Below are 17,845 nucleotides of genomic sequence, written 5' to 3'. Positions count from 1 at the left end.
ATTTTTCACGGTAAGGTCTTGCATTTCGCAATGGAGTTATCGCACGTCTCGTTGTACATTCTCTCTTAGATTATTTAATGGAAAAAAGTTGGGTTAATCTTTCGAAAAACATGTACCTATACAATTATCGCAAAAATTATCTCTCTAAACAAATGAAAAAGTTATCGATCAATATTAATAAATATCAATAATACAAGTTGGTGAAAAAATTTCAAAACTCTCACGTATATTGGAAATATTTCCAATATACCATTCTTAACCATACTCGTTCAACAATATCCTAGAAGTCTCACGAGAACGATTTCTTGAGCTCGACGTTCGGTCAAGGCTTTTATTCGGAACAGCTTCCGGTAACCAGATTCCGTAGGTTGGAAAAACCAATGACCCTAATCGCCTTCTTGATATACTACAACAGCGGTTTCTCAGATAATGGCTATCGGAAAAATACGGAAAGGTCGTCGGATGGTACGAGAAAGGTCACAAAGACGAAGGTTTATCCAAATGTGCGAAACGTCTGCGGGAATGTCTAAAAATATATTGTCTAAAATAATACCAGCCTTTAAAATCTCACTTCAAATTTCGAGGCATAGGAAATTTCATTTATTATCGAATATATTTATCTCGAAGTGTGCGGTTATTATACATATTTGAAATATTCAAAGAAACGGTTGAAAAAATTCTTCATAAAAGCGAAACGTACTCTGGAAAAGATTGTTAATATCAGATCAATAAATATACGAAAAATGATAAACAATGAGAGATTTGCAAACACAGTTCCACGTTTCGTTTTGTTTAATGCGGCTTGCATTACAAAGCGAAACGAGACACACAGTAATTCAATTCTTATTTTCGTCTTTTCTTTGCTTGAAAAGAATTTCGAAGATCATTTCATATAAATTATGTCTTACATGCGTAAGCTTGAAAGAAGGCGCGTATGCGTCACATATGCGTACACATATACGCAGAGACGACGTACGCACGTGCGTGTACGCTTACACGCCAGTGTCCGCGCAGCGCGGCGGTTGACCGTGACTGTATCTGCGTCGGAGGAAGAGACACATTACGTTCAATCTACCTCCGTCGCTCTCGGCTCTGACTTCTCGCGAATCTCTCGCGCGAGAAGAGGAACGCGAAAAAAAGCGCAATGCGCCGCGACATGCATGCTGTGCCGTTCCGTTTCGTTCCGTTCCGTTCCGTTCCATTCCGTTCCGGCCGGTGTGACTCATTCGAACGAAGCGCATTCGCCATGTGAATCACGTCCTGCTTGCGAACGTAATGCGCGATTAAGCTAAGGGAGCCGTTGAAATCGCTACGAGTTCCGGAAAATAAGAGAAAGTTAAAAGCCTCTACTTGACATTTAGTCTAACATCATTCAAATGTTAAAAGACTTGAGAAAATTGAGCTTGTCCCTTTAAAAAGTTTACATATGCAACTTGGTTTTAACGAATACAGTTTGGTTTTGAGAGATAACAAACAAGATTAAGGAAATTAAACAATCTTTTAATTCGTACAGAAACATAAAAATACCATTAAATTACTATTGAACATCGAACTATTTTCATCTAAATGTCGTTTCTCTGGAAAGACAATGCATAATATTTTTTTTTGTTAAGAGTTTAAATTAAAGAAATTTAACATTGAGAAGCTAACTTAAATTCTTTATTACTCATTCTCAACTGCTCATTGTCTCCTTTTATACTCAACTAATTAATTAAGCAGAGATAATTGCGGTTTAAATTTATTGACATTAAACGAAATCGTCCATAAATTAGTTTTTCATATGCAATGTCAAATTCGTAATTTTCATCATTTCCCTATTTCTACGGATTATTTCCAACAATACGAAGATTATTCGGAGCGTCAGTGATGCGACTCGGTTCATCTGGAATATACAGAATACTCGCCGATGTAAATGAGTCGAGGGTGGAGAGGAGACGCCTTGTTATTCGATTCTGAGGTCGTATATCGCGCGCGCGAGTCGATACGCGACGCGGCGCGGCGTCGCGACGCGACGACAGGAAGAGATTGGCGGCGTTTTTGCAGCGCCGGAAAAGAAGGCTATACGCATCGCGCGTATGTGGGTAGTCGTCGGTAGAAACAGGCAGATAGTGGGCGTGCAATTTCGACACAAAACGACGAGTAGTTACCTCGTTGAACGGCCGCCCTCTTACGTATACTCCCTAGTGGCAAAAGGCATGGTAACGTTAGAGGAAACATCAAAGTGGCATAAATGACATGAGAAAAGCCCGAGAACGAAGAAGCAGAAGGGCCAATAAATCTCTCGACATTTTTCCCTCCACTAAAGTCCAAATCTTTCTTGTTCAACGATAAGGTTAACTCACAATTGATTATTTGTTCCTCTTTCACCCCCTGTTTTTAGAGGGAAATAAAAGATATTAGAACATGGATTAAAATCTCCCGAAGGGAGGTAAATATGTGAAGTAGATAAAAACGCGATATATCGCATGAAAGTCGGAAATGAAAGTCGCGCGGTGACAATAGTTTGACGGGCATTTTGTCCGCGACTTTTCCATCCGATCGAACGAGAGTGGAACAATGTCGATAGTATCTGGGCATTTTTTTTTTTTTCCCGTTGTCCAAAATCCATATGTCGGAGCGAACAATCGACGAATCGAATATTAGATGCGGTAATAGAAATAGAAAGAGAAAGAAACGCGGGGAAGGATAGAAGTAGTCGGTAGGCCGGGGTGAGGTGAGAGATCCTCAAATGGGGGTGGGTGGTGGTGGTGGTTGTATCGACCGCGCCGCACTGCGGGGCTTTACCCCCTCCCGCGCCGCCGCCGTTCCGCCGTGCCGCCGACGACGACGACGACGACGCTGTTCACCACTACCGTTTCTCTACCCGCTGACACCCCTTCCTGTAACCTATCGTCCGTCGACACACATACAGACGCGCGCGGTCCCTTCCTTTCTCGAGTCGCTACCTTACCCTGCGACCCGCGATCGGTCAGTAACCCACTCGCTGCTTCCGGTAAGCGGTTCTCCGAAAACGCGAGTAAAGGGCTAAATTTTTCATTCTCCAACCCTTGGCAACGAATTTCGCGTGTGAACGCGTGTTCACCTTGAAATTTCACGATCGATAAGCTAGCCCGTCGATAGCCCAACGGTCGTTTAATAAACTGTGGCATACGATAATGCGGGAAAAAACGAACATGTTTTACTCGACACGATCGAATATAAAATAATACTGCACAATATTTTTTAGGGTGAAGACAAAGAAGATGCAAAGACGCGAGAGAACATTTCCTGATATATCAGCTGTTTCGTCGCGTGAATACGTCGCGAGCTTCTCTATATCTAGGAGATAAGAAAAAGCATGGATAACGCGCCGCGCGTTTTTACTCGGTTCAGAGGCGTCATATATCAACGTTTTCTCTAAGCATTTCTCATCTCCGCATTCTTAAAAGATCTTTTCAAGTTTCACTCAACTTTGCAATCATCCACAAGATGTAGATGATTCCAGAATAATCAATCAAAAATTCAAATCAAGATTAAATGAATTACATCAGTAATTACTTTTTAATTTATTTGACTATACTTGGTTTTTGTCGTTACGGAACTTTTGATAAAATTATAAATTTATCATTGTTAAACACAATTGTCAGTAGTTATAATCTCATAATTTTGTTTCTAAAATTATTTTGCCCTAATGTACATATCTATTTAAATTTTTCTTTCTTATAAAAAGAATTTGATTCCTTCGAATGACCGATAACTCAAAACAGCATCGTTGCGAAGGAATCGCCAGGATTGCGAGGAACAATCGATCGCTATTATTGACAGAATATGTACCTGTGTGATTTAACGAATAACGCGAAACATTACGTAACTACGTATCAGTTGAACGACGACTCAACGCAATCAACGATATCGTAATTCACACAACGTTTTACCTTATATTGCACGCATATTACATTGCACTATCGCTATAGTTGGCGACTATTTATAAAAAGAAACGTCCGCGATTCTGCTTTTACCAAGAAGAATTGCATAATTAATTAACGTTACCGATTCTCGCGCGATTACCTTCTAAGAACGACGCGCGAGCACGACCGCATTCAAATTTTCGATTCTCTTCCTCGGTTGCTACCTAGCGCAGTTACGTAACGCAGTGGACGTTACGTAACTTACCGTACGAGCATATGTACGGATGATCGCTTAGAGGGTCGTATGGATCGAACGGCAAAATGCCGAGGCATCTACTTACATGCACCTTAATCCTAAACAGACTTATGTCTAATATTTAAGCGGCGCGTGGGCGTCGAGCACTCACGATCATAAATTTAGGTGTAAGTGTTCCCTTCGGATGATTCGTTACGGATGCCACTCGGCTCGCATCTGTCGCAAATTTAGTTCGTGTAAAAGCTTTGTATATTTCTAAATATATGTATAATATATACATTTACATTCAGATAAATCTTTATCAATACTAAATTAGCAATTTATAGTGATTAGTATTAATTGGCAATCCGATGAATGACATCGTTGCGAGGAATTTTGTACGGTTGTCTACGGATATTCCAAGTTGTGTTTCCTAAATGTAATTTTAATGTCATTTCCATAATTTACCTAATCTCTTCAAACATGCGATACAATCTTATTTTGACAATTATTCCGACAAATATATTCATGGAATATCCCACAAAACAGTTGATCAACTATCAACATTATGAAAATAAACTATTTCTATCTACGTCGCAATTGAAACAATATATTATCGCGTTCAACAATTCATGTAAGAAACAGCTATTCTTCAATGAAATCCCTGCTGACGCATTCTGTTCCGCACGAAATCCCTCCTCGGCACGTCATAATTTATTTCCCCGCGAAGTTAATACGAATTTTTCAACAAAGCATGAAATTTCACATCGCCCATAGCAGCGCAATAAAAAGATCCGTCAGCTGGAAGAACTCGGAACTTGGGTATTACAAGATTGCAAGACGAAATTTTGCCGTTCCGAGGACACGAAATTAAAAGTTGATTTTCTCGTGAGTCGGCGGCGCGCGCAATTCCACTTTAATAATCTCATCGAGTTTATTACGGGGAAGAACCGACCGGGTTAAAGACATTGAGTGTTATTTGCATCGGAAGCAGAAACATTCTGTGCTTGCCGAACGAGAAGTTCACGAGAAGGGCCTTCGCACCAACGCGCGGACAGGAAATAATAAGGTTTCGTCGTCCATGTTCATCGGTTACCAATCGACAGCTCGTATAACAATACTTCCACCGGCACTGCGGAAACAAGCTACGTCGCATTAGGAGGCACGTTTATCGATCGTAATCGTCGAACGTGACCGATTACGCGTCATCTATGCATGACTGCGTGGTTTAAGCGACTGGCTTAATTTCAGAACAAAATAATCCCTCTTCGCATAAAAAATGATATTGAATAGGATAATCCTACATATGTAAAATTAATGATACTTGCCGTTACGTTTATATAATACACACTCTTTAATCTTAACAAAGCAGGATAATTATAAAATGTCAGATTAAGTACATCTTGGATCAAACTTTTTAATCATTTTTTTAATATTTTGTATATAATAATTTTCTAACAATTGTTTTTATTTCCTTTGAAAATATAATTTAAAGGAAAATTTACATTTTCTTAATTGATTTAAAACGTGTATTATCAATAATATTCGATTAATGTGCTCGATTCACTTTCCTAGAAAAAAAAAAGTACTTTTTAAGGTGTCGACACTCAAGCTGCTTTTAACATCCCAAAATTCAGGAGATTCGTGATTAAACGTGACACTTTTTCCCTTGCCCAGTTCTCGCAAACATCATTTCTGCCTCGTGAAAGAATAATGATCGTATTTGATATTTTATATGTGTACGCATGAGCGACATTTTTGCAACGTCGCCAATCGAAGAGCGGGTGTCCAACGCGATAACGGCTTATTCGCTCTAATAAAATTATATAACGCCGACACGCGAGAATACATACGCGTGCGTGTTAATAGCTTTAATTTTAATTAAAAGCTACTTGAAAATTGTCCACGTCACGATTGTAATGGTCAACAAAGGCATGAAAGAGAATGCAACGTGTCTACATGGTGAGACAACATTTCCCACGTCAACAAATATATATATATGTGTGTGTGTGTGTGTGTGTGTGTGTGTGTGTGTGTGTGTGTGTGTGTGTGTGTTCAATTTTTAATTAATTCAATAGAAACGCGCAAAGCTATCGTCACGATCCCTAATTGCAAAACGTAGTAATTCTTGAACAATTGTAGATGATTGATGTCACTACTGGGAACCTTAGCCGACACATAAATCCCTTTCATTCGTGTATTCGTAGATAAGTATTATATACTGCCATTAATCGTCAAATATTATTAAGTATTATTAAGTTATGGGATTAATAATGTCAATCATTTTATATTGATATTCTGAAATTGATAACAATACGGATTGTAATTCATCATTTTACTGTGTATTTCTATACCCTTGTTCAAAAATAAATTAATAATAGTATTCTCTGTTGTCCATCTACGCGTTTAAAAAATTAACGTACACATTTCTCTCGGTTTTCTTTTTCTTTCTCTCTCACACGTAGACTGAATTAATTACTAGTAGTGAATTGGTTACAAAGACAATGCAAATAGTTCAGTCATATGCGTCATTACTTTACGTAATTTATAACATAGTATAGATAACCCTGACTTGTAATCAAATACGAAAACTGAGATATTTTTAATTTTTATAAATCGCTTCCAGAAATAATTTACTTAACGTAACAAGATAAGAAAACTATTAGATAAGTCAATAGTAAATAGTAAAGAATGTTGTACGGATATCAGGATGGATTTTACGCGACGCAACCACAAGTTAGATAACTGTATTGATACATCGATGAGAGGCGGCCGTGCGATGAACGCGCGATGTGTTATTAATGAGCAAACATTTCTCTCTCTCTCTCACACACACACACACACACACACACACACACACACACACACACACACACACACACACACGCACACACACACACACACACACGATGTCGGCGCGATTCGCGTGATATAAAGGAAGAGGAAGAGGATGGCTTGGTGCCAGAGCCACTTGCGGAAGATGAGTAGTACGTACAAGAGAAGCACACTCTCAGGATAAGTGTGCGCGCTCCCCTGACATACATCGACACACTCGTTAAAATAACGACATAATGGCTAATTCAACGATAATCAGCGCGAACTGTAGCGTTCGAATTAGCATCGAAGGTGAGACAAGACTGGCGTCACAGGGAGAAGGGCAGCGTGATCATTGATTCCATTCAATCACGTTCTAATTAATGGCATTCGTATTAATTGCAGTACCACCTATCTCATATATATATATATATATATATATAAGCCGTCATGGAAAAACTTCAACCGTTCAGTCAAACTGTGTATTACGAGAGAGGACTGTAAAGGAAAAAATACCATATATTATAAACTATAGATATTACAAGAAAAATTCCTTTTTGCACAAATGTGAGCGCTTATACTTAGAATTTGGAAATGTAAACAATTTAAAGTTAATTGAAACCCTTATGTAGTAGTCATTTTAATTAATTGAAGACTAGAAGGAAAAATTTTACACTTTCGAATTCTTTCTTTTCTTTATCCTGTCCCATCGATTACATCACACAAAAAAATGTATTCTTAAAAAAATGCAAAAATGCCTTGATTTAAGAATATTTTGTACTTAAAATAGTTCCAAGAATAAATATTCTTCAATTAAGAATAAATTATTCTTAATTAAAATTAAAAAAAAATTTTTGTTAAAAACAAAATTTGCTTTAATTAAAGAATAAAATTGCATTAGTTTAATACTAAATGTGTTCTTATTAATTGTAATTTTTCTCTCAATAAGTCTTTTTTTAACTTTATTCAAAATAAATTTAATTTAATTTAAACATTATTTTTCTGAAATAAAAGTTTTCACAATTCTAGCCTTCTCATTTTTCTCGATCCTTTTTATAGATTGACATATTTTAGCCAATTTTATATGTGGATGGCGAAATCTTATTTCCTTCCGCGCTCTTGGCGAGCCCCTTTTATTTATAAGAAAGTGCATTTTGTTCACGAAATAACACGCCACTAGCGATGGGTAGTGAAAAGAATACCATCTTAAGAATAAAATATACTCCATACAAGCTTAGTTGCTAACCCAATATTTAAGCATGTTATTTTTAATCCAAGAATAAATAACTTTCAAATTATATACCTAAGTTTGTTTTAATCATCTACGATTTTAGAAAAAAGAATACCATCTTAAGAATAAAATATACTTTGCGTAAACCTATTTGTTATTGTAAATAAATATTTCTAGTTGATGATAGCATTTCATGCTTATATCAAAGTATATAAGCCTTCAAGAATAAAAATTTACTTGCAGAAGGATTCATTTTTTTCTGTGATATAATTTGATTTTTTTATATAATTATTTCATGTACATAATTGTTCACATGTGCATGTGACTCGAGCATAAATTACAAATTGTTATTTGAATTGTTTATCAGAATTTATTTTTACATTCTACCACTTCCGGGTCAGTGATTCAAAGAGTGACGCGGAGGGTGGCAGCAAATACCCAATCGCATCGAAATCGACGTTAAAAATCCCTCTGATGCAGTTTACACGGCGCGTGCCGCCATCTTGCCGCAATCGCGCAAAACGACTCACGACTCACGACCTAGTAACGACTTGGCTCGCAATCGATCGTCAAAGAGTTACGTCCGAGGATTTTTCAACTGCGTACCGTCAGGGAAATTATCGCGTGCAACGTCCGATCAAAATCGCTTCGATATCGTATATCATTTTATTTCTAACTTATCAAACGAAGAAGAAAAATACGATCAAACGAGAAAGAATGAGATTAGTTTTTTTCTTCTTTCGATCTATAATAGATTTTAAACAATTCGATACTCTTAGATTAAAGTTTCCTTAACGTAAATTTACTCGCGATAATAAGAAAAGAGAAGGAAAAAAAAAACTTTTAAAAGTACGTTGAGTCTTATTTTACGATTACTCTTTCAAATTTTTCCAACCTACATTGTACGGTAGTAGGCATAACCCATATCGCCATACTCTCCTAAACCTATATGTTAATAGCTGTTGATAAGAAAAACAAAAATACCGCAACGTAAACGATATCAAATTCCCGTGTGATAATGATAACGTGTATCGTGTTACTTAATGCTGCCGACATGGCAATGTTTATCCCATAAAATAATCCTCGTTACGATCCACTATGTACACCGTGCACCGAGAAACGTGTAGCGCGCTGAGCGCACGCTGTACGTACGCTGTACACACCTACGTCGAATCGGTCGAATCTCATCACGCGCGGAGCCAGGAGGAACCAAGGAAGGGGTAACGAGTTTATGATATGGCCGCCATGAGCTGCCTGCATCTGCTCCCGTGAATCTTTCTCCCGCTCCGTTGCGCGACTAGCCGTGACCTTGACACAGATCCGAGGAATCGACGAGATTAATTGTTCGCCGAGCGATTTGTCGGCAGAGATTATTTTTCTAAGCCTCTCGCCGACTCGGAATCTTGCCCTTTCACCTCGCGTGAAAATTAATCGTCGCGTCCATCCGTGCCACTCCGAGTCGAGCCGTGACGCCTTCGTCGATAAGCCCTCGTGAGTGAGATTATTATACTAGATATGTCAGAGAATCGCGCATGTTTTCCTTCGACCGTTGGAAGTCGAAGCGGAAGAGACGAGATGTTCACAATTCCGAGCGTCAACTACTGGAAAGTCGAAAGACTTACAAGATCAAAAGTTGCAAGATAGGAAGGAAAGAGGACTCTTGGGCGAATTAAGATGTAGAGTTATATAACAATAAGATATGATAAAACGCACAACGGAAAAGACCATACGTTGCATTTTCCATTAATTTTACAAATACACGTCATACAATTCAGTCTTTCTTAAGAGTTAAAATAAATTGAAAATATCAAGCACTTACGGAGACAAAGAAATTCGCGGGAAAAAATGTAAAATTAGGTCGCGACTTCTGGGGCACCGTATATATCATTCCACTCGTTTTCTCGCGTTTCAAGCCCGCAACATTAAAGCCGAAATCTAAAATTGAGATTTACGTCCATCCCATCGGAGCGGGTACACGGAGAGATTAGCATAGCGGCGGAAAAATTGAAATAATAAATGGAGGCCCTGCATGTCAAACGGAAGTTGATCGACGATCCAAAATTACGTGTACACATAGTCGAGAGATGTACATCCGCATTCGTGTGTCACGAGGCGGAGATATGCGCGAGCTGCACGCACAATAACGAAATACCGCAAATACCGCCGTATCTATCACTATCGTTTCGCGCCTCGAGTCAAATTACGATTTCCGTGAAGATAAAATATTCAAAGAATGTAACGCGACAACGTGCGACATATCTTGCGAGGAGAGTTACGCAAAACCGCGAGCGGTTGTGCCAACTCGATAGGAGATATGCGATCTACGCAAATTTTGTAATTACGTAAATACTGACATATTTAATCTTAAACATGCGCCGCAACGTGGTAGGCACTTCTCACTAATAAAAAGTAAATTTATGTGTTGACTTTTCTTAAAAGTATACAGTTCACAGGCAATCGAACCAATCGCTTGGTTTCTTCCTAGATATCTGGGTCCGTGTGAATCGATCGCTTTTTAAATAAAGAGCGAGTAATTTGTTGAAGTCTCCCCCTCCCCTCTCTCTCTCTCTCTCTCTCTCTCTTTCTCTCGAGTAAAGAGAGTAAAGAGACAAGTGTAGCTCAATTTCCTCTCAAGTTGTGGAAAAGTGGGTTGAATTCACATGCTGGATCGAACCCTTCGATTGCACAATACCACGCTTGCATACTGGTACGATCAGGGAGGAAGACTCGCATACTAATTTCTTTCTCCGAGTGACGCGTTGCATATTCAATGCCACGTACATTTTTGTCTATGAAAGGGGAAACGATGTAATCGTCACTCGCGCTTTCTCCTCTCTTTCTCCGTTCTCCCGGGATTCTCGTTGTCTCCGCGTGATTTTAATGTGAAAATATTCGCGCAACCGTAAAACCAAGCAGGCCGTAACACAGCTCGAGCGAATGACGTGTCGCCGTATAAATTTCACGTCAGAGTAAATAATTCCAAAGGCGTTGCTCACAGCACGCGCGCGACAAACGTTTCCGACGGCAGCGAGACTGCGTGGCCATTCGCGATAATGACAAATAATCAATCTAACGAAAGGAAGGAAAGCAGAGAAAGAGAAAAAGAGAGAGAGAGAGAGAGAGAGAGAGAGATATTTCCGTCGCTCGCATAAATATCCTGGAGGAAATATTCCTGGCCTTTTATCGCGTGAATGTTCATCGCGCCAATCGAGCGGTCAATCTATTTGAAGAAGCGTATTCTCTCCGATAGACTATAATAGGTACATGCGATTAGAATATGTGACGTGTACGATATCGATAGACACTCGAGAGATACTTTTCCCCTAATCTCTACTTCATAATTGTGTTCTTTATACACAAAGAGTTTTCTCTTAAAAATTATCCTGAAAATCGTAGTAATTGTAAGACAACGTAAACTTTGAAGAATTTTACCATACTTTTAATAAAATTTACTAAAATTTACTAAAATTTAGTAAAATTTTAATAAAATTTGGCAAAGTTTTAGTAAATTTTGTTGGAAGTATAGTAAAATTTACAAAATTTTGCCACATTTTATTAAAATTGTAGTAAATTTTATCAAAAATATAGTCAAATTCTTCAGGGTTTACATTGTCCTACAATTACTACGATTTTCAGGGTAATTTTTCAGAGAAAATTCTCTCCGTGTAAGTTTTCAAACACTTGCCGGTGAAAACTGTCGCAGATTACTTTTCCACGATAAGAAAAACAATATCGAGAGTTCAATATCGAAAGCCGCAGGCCACGAACGTCATCCGCCATAATCGTTCCATAATTTCTCTCCTCGATAATGGCTGAGACTGTCATCATGAGTCACGCCGTTCAGTGACACCTGCACCGTTATATTTACATTTGCCAAAGCACACGTTGCTTCAAAACGAGCACGATGAATTAAACGGAGTTATCGCCGCCCACACAGTTATATGTTTCGCATATTCTACTATCTACTACGGCTCTAAATTGCTCAATTTAAAGCCTTAGAAGAGAAAACTAAAAACTAAAACAATCGACACGCGCGTATCGAACTCGTACCTCCGTAATCCGAGACATAATTCAGTGTGAAACTTGGAACGCGGAAACCTCCGTCTTCGCTAATCGACTATGTCATTATTGGAACTATCTTCAAATGCATTTGAAGAAAATGTTGATTTCAATTCGAGGAAACGGGGTGAATCGCGAAGAGGAAGGGAAGAAGGAGGAGGAGGAGGAGGAGGAGGAGGAGGAGGAGGAGGTAGAGGTGGAGGAGGGGGAGGGGGGAGCTAGCCGCCAGTCCAAGCGGACGGATTTATCGGATGGCAGGGCGTGGTTACGCCGGACAACGCGACGTTCCTGCGTGGACGACGGACCGACGACGACGACGACGACGACGACGACGACGACGCATGGCGACACCGCTGCCGCCTCCTCCCCTCTCCCGCCCCCCTTCTACACGCGCCTCGGCAACTCGCGTTTCAGCGCGACCAACACCGCCGACACGTTGCGAATGTCGCGATTTGGCGACGAGACACGACCATACGACCGAGACCGGGAAGTCAGCAGTGTCGACACTTGGCAGTCGCCGCCGTCGTCGTCGTCGCGTTGGTGCCGCGCCGCGACGACACTTGGCGCGACGCCAAGAAGAAATTGCGTCATTCGCCCCCAAACCCCGAAGCCCCGGGATCCCCACGTCGGGAGGGGAGGGAAAAAAAGAACGCGAGGAAAGTGTACTGACCTCGATGTCTAGCTTCCCCTTAGACGCCATCTTGACAACAAGCCGGTGGCGCTCGGGCTGTCCGACCTGACGTTACTCCGGCTACCTGCTGCGCGCGTCGCGGCGCGTGTTGCGACTCACGCCGTCGACGTGATCCCCGCGCGATGTCTTCTTCCGCGGCAACACACACGCGGACACACACGCGCGCGCGCGCGCACACACGCACACACACACAACACACACACACGCGCGCGCGCGCACCGAGAGAGAGAGAGAGACACACCACTAGGAGCACCCTACTCGTATGATTTCTCCGTGTCCGTGGCAGACGCGCGAACAGATCGCGCGCGACTCGACTCGCGCGGCGCGAGCTGCTCCGACCTCCGACGCGCGAACTCGCGGACGCCCGTCGCCCGTCGCCCGTCGCCCGTCACCGCCGAGAGTCCGGTGGGTGGGGACCCCAAGAGAGACGAAGATGCGAGCACCGTGACGTCACGCGCGGCGCGGCGCGACGTGAACGCGCTTCCTCGCGATTCTCGCGGCGCGATGGAACGCGACGAACGAATGGTAACCGACCGTCGCTGCCGTCGCCGCCGTCGCCGTCGCCGTCGCTGTCGCTGACCTCGCGAGACGTCCCTTTCACTCAACTTTGACCAGACGATCGAAATCGTCGACGATCGCCTCCCGCCGCGCTAATTTTCCCTCGTGGCCGCCATCTTGCTGTAACTGCCGCGCCCGCGCCTCTGAGTGTGACGTCACGTTGACCGCCGTCGCCGCCGGCGCAACATGTGTATCTTCCCTTGCTTCCCCGCTCTCGCAGGTCACCGTCACGGGCTCCCTTCTTACTCCGCCCCTCCTGCCCTTCCTCCCTTTCTAATGCTTACTCATAGAGAATAGTTTGACAAGCGCAGCCACAGTCGCGATTTAATTACGATATATTTTATTTTGCAAGGCCGCTACCGTCCATAAAGTAAAAAACATAGAAATTGAACAACGTAGCCAATGTCTGTAACATCCATAGGTCTACAATTTTAATTATAATTCTCTTCCGTGCATACTTGACAGCATTCAACTCACTCGACAAAATATAAATTACTTTTCCGTTATCTGTGCACCGAAAGTCCTTTTCTCATCAATTCTGACAATTTACACTCAAGGACCAACATTTCGACGCACAGGTAATAAAAAATATTGTGTGCGACGTGCGAAGTGCGGATCGGCTATTGCCCACGCGTGCGGGTGAACGTACTCTCGCCTTCGGCTCGTGCGCGTCCATCTCCCACACTTATGGGCAATTAACCGACTAATGCACTTATTGCACAAAAGTAACTATTAAAAAATAACTTTATTAAGTAAAAGACAAAAAGTATTATAGTTATAAAAAAATTTATTTTTCTAAAAACATCTAATTTTCAACATTTACGCTCTTCAAAAACGTTCAAGAATGCTTATCTCATAGAAATAATCCACATAAAAATTTGCATCCAGTGGACGTTCAATGAACGTCCACTAAACCTCCATAGATTCATGGGACGTCCATGTTCATGGTGGAAGTCGGATGGACGTTCATTGAAGATCTAGTAAACTTCCATGGTTCCATTGGATGTTTACTTCCATGGCGGAAGTCAGATGAACGTCCATTAGAAATTAAACTTCTATGGCTTCATTGGATGTTTACTTCCACGATGGAAGTCAGATGGACGTTCATTATAGATCCACTAAACTTTCATAGCTCTATGGGACATTTACTTCCATGATGACAGTCAGATAGATGATCTATCTTAATTACCTCGATAATAAATTTCTGTCAAACATCTTAAAAGATATCCATTATACATTACACGGATAATTAATAGAGGTTTGATGGAGTCTCGATGGACGACCGGTGGATGTTTCATGGATCATTCATTGGTAGAGGCTTCACGGTGCTTCACGGAGCCTCGATGGACGACTGACGGACGTTTCGTGGAATCGAGGCTTCTCTACTAATGATCCACAAAACGGCCGTCAATCATCCACCGAGGCTCTGTAAAACCTTCACCGCTACGTGGCGTGTGTTTCTTGTGAATAAAATGCACTTTTTAGGTGAATAAAAGGGGCTCGTCAAGAATGCAGAAGGGAGTAAGATTTCGCCATCGACATATAGCACAAGACTGATGGAGTATATCAGTCTGTAAAAAAGATTGATAAAAATGAAGACAAAATAAAAACTGTAATTTATTCAAGAAAAATGATATGTTTAAAAAAATATTTATAGAAAACGTAATAATACGTTTAATCAAGAAATATTTATACTCAATGCTATTTTAAGTATAATATATTCTTGAATAAAGGCACTTTTGCATTTTGTTAAGGATACATTTTTTTATACTTAATGATCCACGAAACATCCGTCAGACGTCCATCGAGGCTCCATGAAGCTCCCATCAATGATCCACACAACATCCAGTAAACATCCCTAATGACGTCCAATGGAGTTCCAGTGGACATACGCAATATGGAAATATGGATTTCCAATGGCTCTGTATTGGATGTCCAGTGGACGTCCACTGGAAGTTTCAAACTTCAATGACAGCTGTTTAATGGACGTCCATTGGAGGTTTCGTTTTTATGTGGGAACGAAAGAGAATTATAATGTAAAAGCATTTTTTACAGTTATACCCTATGCGACATTGTTCAACAAGAAAAATGTACCTACTGTCATTAATCTTATAATTTACAAATGATAACAATGCTTTATACATATACTAATAGTTAAATAAAAAAACTATTATTGTTGCAGTACATTAATCATAATTTTTAGATTATTTAAATTAAGTATTTTATAATTAAATTTCATTCAATAATTGTTCATAAGATGTTGTATATTTATTCATATTGAAGGAATACCATGATAATGTTGATGAAAATTTAATACATAAATTTATTTAATTACTCTTACATGAATAATCTAATACAGCAATATTGATCAAGTTTAACAATTTAAAGATTTATATTGTGCAAAAAACAAGTGGCACAGGAGAAGGTGGTATCATGTGCCCTCCTTAACATTTTTTACAATAATTGTTAATATAATTAATATTTTTAATTAAAAACTTAAAATTTTTCCATTCACTAATGTAATATTTAATCGATTCTTTAACTTCAAAAAAATTATAAAATATTTAATATTTAAAATGCCACTGCATAACTACGAATTACTAAACAAATAATTCCATGAGTAATCATAAAAATCTCACCTAATATCAAATATATTATTATATTATAAGTAATACCTATAATAAGGGCCATAATACTACCCTCTCTTCTACATTTGAGTGAAGAGATACAGTCGCTTAATCGAATAATTTCATTATCGACTTATATCTTAATTCCTTTTCTTAATCTTAAGATACGATCTTAATAGTACGCGTATAGCTTAACGCTTGATTTTATCGTATCTCGTTGCCTGCTCAGTTATAAAATTTACAACTTTGCAATATCAAATAATCGATGCGAATATAAAACAAAAATTTTCTTTCGTGAAAAATTAGGATTTCATCGGTCATTTCGTTATCAAAGATGCATTAGAACAATGAGACGAGAGCTTATTTGTCGGTCACCTGACCGTCCACCAAAAAGCACACCTGCGCATTGTCGTTCTCGTCGATCAATCCAAACTCAATGGTCATACTCAGGGATGGATAAAGCTCAGATATCGGCATCTTCAAATTGTATGTTGCCTCGTCACCCTCGCTCAACGGGCATTCGCCATTCGTCAGGGATTTGCATGCATCTTGCTCGGGATACGGATACTCTATCGTGATCCCCGCGAACGTCACTTTCACGCGGGGTTTCAGCGATTCCGCGTCAGCGTCTGCAGATAAGATAAACTTACAATACAAAGCTGATCAATTTTTCTCGTGACGTCGCATCAAAATGTCGTTTAACCAGATTACGATGGTCAGATACTCGATGAATCTCCGAGCGATCAAACAGTTTTCTAAATAGTCAAACAATCGAAAGAAGATCCTAAAAAGGTTTCGCTATTTTATCGACAAAAATTCGACTAATATAATTAATATTACGCTATCGATACGATGTAGGCAGAAATATCGTCAACTTTATCAACGACACGCACGCGTCACGTTGAGGACAAAAGTCAAGCAGATTCCTAACACACGTGTCTACATCTGATGCAGATATTGTCGAAAATTCAGAATAGGATCTGCCGCCAATTTGCTTCAAAGCTGCGTTCGACAAATTCTGTTCGACAAGCTCTGCGAATAATCGTTCTAGCGAAAACACAAATGTGCTTGATATGCTGCAATTCGCCGCGATCTCGGCAACCGGTACTACACCAATTTGCTAAACGAATTATCTGCTGGACAATTTGACAGCTTGGTTTTTTTTTTCTTCTTAGATATGTAACGTTACTTACTGGCAACAAAGTCCCATTGCGCGTTTAAATCGGTCCCTCTGTAGAGTTTGCAGGGAGAACTATCGCATCCTTCCACTCTCAACGACTTGGGCATAGGTCCATTGTCGCAAGGAAAGTGCGGGGTCTCTTGTAAGGACGCCGCGATGCAGATCGCGAAGATGATGTAGACTGCGACGTGAAAAATGTACGATCAAATATTGCGCTTTAAAAAAAAAAACACTATACAAATCAGAAAATAAAATAACGCGCGGTAACAAGGTTTTACCGGATGCGAATACTTTCATGGTAGACATCAGTTGCTTCGCAGGAGCGATGGAGATCAATGTGGTTTTCCGTTGGTAGAAGAATCGCTTATTTATTCGTTCGATAACAATCTAATCTAACACCTGATTGCCCTAAAAAATGATAAGCTCGAAATCGAATTAAAAAAAAAAAATTGTCCAGACACTCGAGAGCTAACACCTGCGCCGATGATGTTGCAAGTTTACGGAAATTATCAGTCATAAACATGGAATTCATTGCGCACTCACCAAACGATTAGAGCAATCTG

The 17,845-nt window shown here is 40.1% G+C and overlaps 2 protein-coding genes and 1 long non-coding RNA gene across 7 annotated transcripts in view; 1 reads left to right on the top strand and 2 right to left on the bottom strand.

Annotated features, from left to right (window-relative positions):
• Positions 1-13,568, bottom strand: part of LOC105835345 (sodium/potassium-transporting ATPase subunit alpha) — a 54,381-nt gene extending 40,813 nt beyond the window's left edge. The window contains exon 1 of one of the 5 annotated variants that reach the window (XM_028195080.2): positions 12,897-13,568. In XM_028195080.2, the coding sequence (XP_028050881.1) occupies positions 12,897-12,926 (30 nt within the window). In that variant the 5' untranslated portion in view covers positions 12,927-13,568. Of the gene's footprint in view, positions 1-12,217; positions 12,251-12,896 lie in introns of those variants that run through there. The other 4 variants (XM_012678518.3, XM_012678519.3, XM_028195078.2 and 1 more) reach the window with 4 other exon arrangements.
• LOC114255710 lies at positions 6,821-7,604 on the top strand. Its single transcript, XR_003626901.2, has 2 exons — positions 6,821-7,248; positions 7,342-7,604. It is a non-coding gene; the product is annotated as an uncharacterized LOC114255710 (long non-coding RNA).
• A 2,201-nt stretch (positions 13,569-15,769) lies between the features above and the next one.
• Positions 15,770-17,667, bottom strand: LOC105835353 (NPC intracellular cholesterol transporter 2). The gene is made up of 3 exons (XM_012678536.3): positions 17,561-17,667; positions 17,296-17,463; positions 15,770-16,731 (listed from the first exon to the last, which is right to left on the bottom strand). The coding sequence occupies exons 1-3, from the start codon at positions 17,586-17,588 to the stop codon at positions 16,463-16,465; spliced, it is 465 nt and encodes a 154-aa protein (XP_012533990.1). The 5' UTR covers positions 17,589-17,667; the 3' UTR covers positions 15,770-16,462.
• Positions 17,668-17,845: the final 178 nt, after the last annotated feature.

This window comes from Monomorium pharaonis, chromosome 7 (genome assembly GCF_013373865.1).
Source record: "Monomorium pharaonis isolate MP-MQ-018 chromosome 7, ASM1337386v2, whole genome shotgun sequence".
Taxonomy (NCBI): Eukaryota; Metazoa; Arthropoda; class Insecta; order Hymenoptera; family Formicidae; genus Monomorium; species Monomorium pharaonis.
This window is presented reverse-complemented; position numbering and strand designations above follow the sequence as displayed.

Bases quoted from the DNA above. Each gene is read 5' to 3' on its own strand.
- LOC105835353 (XM_012678536.3), bottom strand. From the start codon at position 17,588: ATGTCTACCATGAAAGTATTCGCATCCG. The intron at 17,464-17,560 runs GTAAAACCTTGT...TTCACGTCGCAG, and splicing joins CATGAAAGTATTCGCATCCG to TCTACATCATCTTCGCGATC. The intron at 16,732-17,295 runs GTAAGTAACGTT...TCTTATCTGCAG, and splicing joins GCAATGGGACTTTGTTGCCA to ACGCTGACGCGGAATCGCTG.